Below are 7,618 nucleotides of genomic sequence, written 5' to 3'. Positions count from 1 at the left end.
CCTACATCATTGGAAACACAGGACATTAACGTAACCTAAAATATCCAGTAAACAATGTTTTATTTCAGTGTAATAAGCTAACATGTACATCAGCAACCGTACCACTTTAACTGCAGCTCATAACATAAATACTGAGGAATCAAAAAAGTACATGGCAAACAAGCCCTCAACTATTTGGTATTTCATATGAGGATGCTGTCCCCTGCTGGGAGGAGGAGGTACAGTACAAACCTGTAGTGTTCAAGACAAATAAATACACTTTTTAGAAATGAAGTATAATTGCTACAAATGTACGAAGTTAGTCCAGTTTAAGGAATTCCAATGTCAAATAATCATATATCATATTTTGGTGTTGCCAAGGTGAAATTCAGTAGTATGGACACAGGACTTCCTACCACATGATCTGCTGTAGGTTTCTCTAAAACCCTCAGTAAAAAGTGAGAATAGCCACCGTTTGATTAAATGCACGTAGAGAGGGTAAAGTATTAGTAGACAATAGTATTAAGAAAATAAGTGTGGAAATTACTACATTTAAACTATCTACAAAATAACTGACAATACTAAATGAGATGACATTGGTCATGCACCTTGTAGGTGACAAGTCATAATTATCACAAGGAGCTCCTACACTAGTCTAGACTGTACCCGTCATAGCATCCTCGCACAATGTAATTGTCCTTTCTGCCTTACCATCACCTGCATAGGGGAACCAGAGATTCTTATGTCTTCACAGTATTGATTTAGCAGTCAATCCCAGTCATTCATTCCAGTGTAAACCTACAATACAACTTTATTATCCATCGTTTCAGTGACGAACAAAACACCCCCCGCACACACGTCACACAGACGCACCGTTGAGAGGCGCACAGGGTCAAGCTGTAGTGCTCTCCCTGGATGGAGAGCATATGATGGGCTCAAGGGTAGAGGATTGTTGTTGGGATAAAAAAGGTAAACAGAGAAGAAAGGAATGGACTAACAAAAGAGCCCCGAAGCAGAGGAGACACTGCGCAGATGAATCCAGCAAAGGCCTAGAAACCCACTGAGGCTTGGATGTGCTTCTGTGCCAGTGACAGCCTTCATGGGATGTATCATATTCCACATCAGGAAGAGAACATACCACCCATCTCCTGGCAATGCAGCATCTCTTCCAGTCTGTAAACTTGTGTTTTCCTGCTACTGTGCCTTTCATATAATTCTCTCGCTAACTAGAATGCATCAGTTGCACCAAAACTGTATAAAATAAAACCATGAATAGACAAAAGGGAGTGAAAATGATTTGGTCAAAATGGCTGCCGTCTCCAGTAGTGTGTTCCTGTGCGTGGCCATTGATCTGTGCGGTCTGTTCCGGGGTTCTGCTTCTCCCCCTCAGGAGTCAGTTAGACAGGGGTGACGCTCAGGTCCTCCGACAGGGAGAAGCCTGAGTCTCTGTCCCGGGTGGGTTTCTCAGGTTTGGTGTGCTTCCTCACATCCTCGTGTCCATAGCTGGCGTGGCGCTTCAGTAGCAGTTTGGGCATACAAGAGGAGGCTGCACCCAGGCCTGCCCCTGAGCAGGAGGAGAAAGAGCCGCTGGGGACACAGCTGGTGCTGGGGCAGGGCTCTGGGCTTTTGGGCACCACCAGGGGCAGTCTCTCCACCTCGTAGCTCTGCTCGTCGTAGGCATAGTTGACGTTGCCACAGGGGAAGCTCTGCAGCTTAGCCAGGTCCACGACCTGGCCCCCACTGGCGCCTCCTGCTGGGCCCTTCCGGGAGGACACCAGGCTGAGGCTGGGTGCACCCTGGGGAGCAGAAAGGGTCTGGCAGGACGAGGAGGGGGATGAGGAGCACAGGCTGCTGGGGGCAGGGAGGCCGAGGCTGCCATCGCACCCAGAGTCGGTGCACTCGGAGGTAGGGGGTACTGCCTGGAGGGCAGAGCAGCTGCTGGACAGGGGCATGGACTGGGTATGAGACAGTGCTGTCTTCCCCTGACCAAAGCTCTCCAGCACCCAAGAGCCATAGGTTGGGTTCCACAGGTTCTTGGTCTTGTTTTTGAGCCTCTGGCTGCCTGAGAAGGAGCTGTTCCTGGAGCAGGGCTGGAGGAGGGGCTCAGGTTGGAGCCAGGCCCCAGGGCAGACCCCTGGAGCAGGGACAGGCTCAGCCCAGCAGGGCTCCAGGGCCTCACGGTATGAGGCCACCTCCTGAGGCAGCTGCTGGGGCCTATGTAGCAGCAGACGGGGCTTGTGTGGTTGGGGCAGCGGGGTGGGACCAATGCCCAGACCCAGGCTGCTGAGCTGGGGAGAGACCTCCTGGGAGGGGGCCACCAGCAGAGGGGTCAGACTGCCTGAGGTGTCAGGGCAGATCACAGTGCTCAAGTCCTCCTCTATTGTGGGGCCATACTCCACAGGCAGGGGTGTGTTGATCACATCAGGGTCCTGGGTGGGAGAGCGAGAATATAAATTGTAAATATAAAATGGTGTGTTATAAAGGAAATGCATCCCTGGCTGCCAGTGGGTCAGTACCTGAGTGCAGTAGTTGATCCTCTCCAGAATGGTGGAGAAATTGGGTCTGTGTTCAGGGCAGTGCTGCCAGCACTGAGTCATGATCCGGTAACTACAGAAGGGAAAGGGAGGAAAAAAAAACTCAATATCATGGATTTAAGTCTAAAATTGCATATAGGCCCTGCAACAACAGTAAATGCATTATAAATTCCCACCAAGAGTCAACTCTCCATCAGCTCAATCTGATCTACTCACACAGGCCCAGGACAGCTCTTCGGGGGGTCCATCCTCCCCCCACTCGTCACAAACTCCAGAACCTCTTGGTTGGTCTTGCAGGGGTAAGGCATGTAGCCAAGAGAGAAAATCTCCCATAGCAGTACTCCAAACGACCTGCAGAGGGAGAACAGAGCTCAGTTTAAAAAGTTGCTAAGAGAAATCAGTTGCTGTCCCATTTACACTGGCCGTATGTACTTATACCATTCATTCAACTTTGGATCATGTAGAAGAGTAAACGGGTTACCAGGTGTCAGTTTTGCAGGTGAAGATGCCCTCCATGAAGGCCTCTGGCGGCATCCACTTGACGGGCAGCATGGCACGGCCGCCCTTTCTGTAGTAGCTGGCCCTGTGGGGGAGAATGAGTCATGGTTAGCGTCTCAAACTCCTCTAGGTATATAACTCAATGGGAATAGTGAGTCTTCATCACTGCATGGAGCGAGACCAGACTGATCCTACAGATACGTTGAGATTTCAACTAGGAAGAAAAAGAATGGAGAAATTAAAACGGCTCATGTCATGAAGATCAAGAGGCTTGGTAGATGCCGAGCGTGCTATCGGGACAGATAGTACTAGTGGTTTAAGTGTACCTGTATATATCACGTGCCATTCCAAAGTCCCCTATCTTAGCCACTCTGTCTGGCCCAGGGCAGGTCAGCAAACAATTCCTGGCAGCTATGTCTCTGAAACATACAACATTGAATACCTCTTTATGTAATATGAATACCGTATACAAAAAGGTCATGCTTAGGTTGTGGTAGGAGGACATAGTAACCTGTGGATGAAGTGGTTCTCCTCCAAGTAACGGCAGCCGAAGGCGATGTCTCTGGCCACGTGTAACAGCTCCAGCATGGTGAGGGAGGAGCTCTGACTCTGAAAAGACACCATACAAAACCATTACTGCTGGCTTTTACCTACACAGACCTACAGGGCTGTTTAACAGTTGAGAGACACTCCGCTTCTGACCGTTTTGGGTCGGTTCTGTCTACGGGAGCTAATGATCGTTTTGGTTCTGTTCTGTCTCAGGAAGCTACTGACCGTTTTGGGTCTGTTCTGTCTCAGGAAGCTCTTCATATCTCCTCCAGTCATCAGCTCAAGGAGGATGAAGCGGGGCAGGATCTGCAGACTCACCCCGATGCAGCGCACTATGTTCTGGTGGCTGAACTTACTGAGGACACACAGGGACAGTGGTGGTGAATACACTGCCTCAGGCCAGACACCAGCTGTAATAGCTTCAGGGTACACAGGATCCGGCACCATTCCGTTTTGGACTGTTTCATTCCTGAAACCATTTGGCCGGATCCGGTACCTCTTGGCAAAAAATAAACGTAATATGAAAAAGTAGATTTTCAGCCCTTATCTAATATTCTAAGAGTTGATTGGGGTACAGCCGGCCTGGGTTTACGGTTTGAGCAACATTATGTTTGAGACCAACGTGTGGCTGTGTGAGAAGCACGGCTTCATCGCTCACAGAACTAGAATGAGATTCATTTTCTATGATCTCTCTCCCTCTCTCTGATAGACATGAGCCTGCAACTCTCCGCTCCCCAGCGTTGTACTTTATTTCCATATATAATCACAACAGCGAGAAGGGTTCTGGAGGAGCTGGAGCACCCCTGATTAATTCAAATACATTTGAAAAAGTTATAGAATTACTGCGGTCTGTCCAGAAATAAATGAAATAATTTAGAGTAGCCTACTAATTTAGCCACAGAGGATCAATAGCTTCTTTAAAAATGAAAAATAAATAGCCTAGCTGTGGATTGTGTATAGTAGCCCATTAACGAGGCATAGCCTACAAGTCGAGAACGCTCGGCAAATCTGTTAGTTGCAATTTGTCAATTGCATGGAATTTGTTTATTGAAAGGCCACATTTTCCCCCAGACCCTAGGCTACTAACAATGTTCCCCATGTGTGCAACTTCTGGAAGTGCCTCTACTCTATTGCTCTATGTCACCACGCAAATAAAATGTGATTACATGCAAGCCAGGCTTTATTATACAGGTGATGTGTTTTTTTCGCATGCGTTCCGGTACCTCAGAGCTCCCCAACTCACCCACTCGTTTTTTGTTTCCGACACCTCCCGATTTACAAATTAAGCACGGATTGTTACAAAAGTGTGTGTGATGATGTGTGGTGGCGTCTACATTCATGCGTCTGTGTTTACATCTGTATGTCTAGGGTTATTTCATGGCCAGGAAAACACTCCGGGGTCCCAATTTACCCCAAGCTGCTTATTATGCACTCTGTTGTGCCTGCTTTAGCCCGACAGCATCTGCTCGACAGATATGCTTTTTAATGCTTTCAGCAGAGCTCCATTTGGAGGAGAGACGAGGTTCTTCTGGCAACCAGCTGCTGTCTCCTCGATAGGGATGAATTACCTGACTCACTATGATAAACAGCTGGGGAGCTGGTTAACCAAACAAGCAGCACACAAAACATGGCAGCAGACTAGCCTGCTGAGCGCTAAGTGATGGCATGACAGTGTTTGGGTCTCATCCGCCTGCCTCATGGTACGCTATGTTACAGTATGCATCCTGTGTGTGTGTGTGTGTGTTGTGCAGGAGGAAGTGGATGGGGCCGTGTGTTCCAGCCCAATGCACCTCATAATCAGGGCCTCCATCAGGAAATCCATCTCGTCCTGTTCGGAGCAGATCTCCGGAAGAGTCTGTGGAGCAGAGAGGTAACAATAGGCAGTCAGGCCAATCAGGTCCTATTCAGAGCAGAACAGTGAGAGACACACCCAATGGCACAAATTTGTTTACGGCCCTGTTAGTGAGCATTTCTCCTTTGCCAAGGTAATCAATCCACCTGACAGGTGTGGCATATTAAGAAGTTGATTAAACAGCATGATCCTTACACAGGTGCACCTTGTGCTGGGGACAATCAAAAGGCCACTAAAATGTGCAGTTTTGTCACAACACAATGCCACAGATGTCTCAAGTTTTCAAGGGAGCGTGCAATTGGCATGCTGACTGCAGGAATGTCCAACAGAGCTGATGTCAGAGAATGTCATGTTCATTTCTCTACCATAAGCTGCCTCCAACGTCGTTTTAGAGAATTTGGCATTACATCAACCCGGCCTCACAACCGCAGACCATGTCTAATTACACCAGCCCAGGACCTCCACATATAGCTTCTTCACCTGCGGGATCATCTGAGGGAGTGCTGAGGAGTATTTCTGTCTGTAATAAAGCCCTTTTTCTGGAGAAAAAAAAACTAATTCTGATTGGCTCAGCCTGGCTCCCCGGTGAGTGGGTCTGCCTCCCAAGTGGGTGGGCCTGCCTCCCAGACCCACCCATAGCTGTGCCCCTGCCCAGTCATGTGACATCCATTTTTGAGGGCCTAATGAAGTTATTTAAACTCACTGATTTCCTTCTATGAACTGTATGTTACTCAGTAAAATCGTTGAAAATGTTGCATGTTGGGTTTATATTTTTGTTCAGCATACATTGTTTACCGGGGGGCAGGGCTACCGAGATAAAGGCTAATCTGAAGATGGTGCTGGCTGAGGTTAAAACTGGTGAGTGTAGATGGTATAGGGATATTGTTATCCACATCAGCACAAATTAGGCTGAAACAGTCAGAGGTCATCAAGTGCAACATAACTTCAGCGTGTAATTTAACTAGAAATATATATTGGCATTGAATAATTGTCTCTGGCCCCCTCCCAGTAAAGGGGAGTGATGAGCTCTACAGCAGACTCACAAATGAATCAGTGGTTGAAAACGTATTTCTGTCCCTCACAAAAGATAGCACAGTCAGCTCAATTTTCTCCATTGAGACTGGGTATGTGCCTCAATCTAGGTCTGGTAAAACTAAACATGGCAGTGTTTGCTTTAGCAATCTCCCTGGAATAAAGACTTCCTCCATTCCTGTGATTATTGAAAGAGAGTGAAAATACCTCATCTCAAAATAGGACTACTTAATGTTAGATCCCTCACTTCCAAGGCAGTCATAGTCAATGAATCATAAACTTGAGGTGATTGGCTTGACTGAAACATGGCTCAAGCCTGATTAATTGACTGTGTAAAAGGAAGCCTCTCCTTCTGGTTACTCTAATGACCATATCCATTGCGCATCCCGCAAAAGGCAGAGGTATTGCTAACATTTATGACAGCAAATTTCAATTTACAGGGGGGGAAAAAATGACTGCGTCTTTGTCTTTTGAGGTTCTAGTCATGAAATCTATGCAGACTTCTCAATTACTTTTTATAGCTACTGTTTACAGGCCTCCTGTGCCGTATACAGCGTTCCTCACCGAGTTCCCTGAATTCCTATCGGACCTCGTAGTCATAATAGTCCACAGACACTACAAAAGGCTTTCAGAGCCATCGACTCAGTGGGTTTTGTGCAACATGTCTCGGGACCTACGCAATGTCACAATCATACCCTGGATCTAGTTTTATCCTGTGGAATAGATAGTGTATCTAAATGTTTTTCCTCATAATCTTAAACTATTGGACCACCAATTTTATTTGCCCAGACCCCAACCAAGGATTAACAAGAGCCACCCTATAGGTTCTCTGATAACGCAAAGATTCCTAGATGCCCTTTCAGACTCCACCTACCCAAGGACGTCGGCGTACAAAAATCAGTTAACCACCTAACCTAGGATCTAAACTTAACTTTGCGTAATATCCTAGATCCAGTCACGTCGCTGAAAACAAAAAAACATGTGTCACAAGAAACTAGCTCCGTGGTATACACAAAATACCGGAGCCCTGAAACAAGCTTCCAGAAAATTGGAATGGAAATGGAGGTCCACTAAATTTGAAGTCTTCCGACTAGCTTGGACGGACATTATCGAAAAAGCCCTCACTGCTGCTTGATCAGCCTACTTTTCAAAATTGATTGAGAGAAATTAAAAT

At 47.0% G+C, this 7,618-nt stretch overlaps 1 protein-coding gene across 1 annotated transcript in view; it reads right to left on the bottom strand.

Moving 5' to 3' along the window:
- Positions 1–43: 43 nt before the first annotated feature.
- ltk (leukocyte receptor tyrosine kinase) overlaps positions 44–7,618 on the bottom strand; it is a 71,543-nt gene continuing 63,968 nt past the window's right edge. The window contains 8 exon segments of the mRNA XM_029675141.2: positions 44–2,408; positions 2,496–2,586; positions 2,730–2,864; positions 2,995–3,096; positions 3,338–3,430; positions 3,523–3,620; positions 3,786–3,915; positions 5,351–5,415. Of these exon segments, the coding sequence (XP_029531001.2) occupies positions 1,377–2,408; positions 2,496–2,586; positions 2,730–2,864; positions 2,995–3,096; positions 3,338–3,430; positions 3,523–3,620; positions 3,786–3,915; positions 5,351–5,415 (1,746 nt within the window). The 3' untranslated portion in view covers positions 44–1,376.

The sequence above is a fragment of the Oncorhynchus nerka genome, linkage group LG12, assembly GCF_034236695.1.
Source record: "Oncorhynchus nerka isolate Pitt River linkage group LG12, Oner_Uvic_2.0, whole genome shotgun sequence".
Classification (NCBI taxonomy): Eukaryota; Metazoa; Chordata; class Actinopteri; order Salmoniformes; family Salmonidae; genus Oncorhynchus; species Oncorhynchus nerka.
The sequence above is the reverse complement of the archived record's forward strand: the minus strand, read 5'-3'. Positions and strand labels throughout refer to the sequence as shown.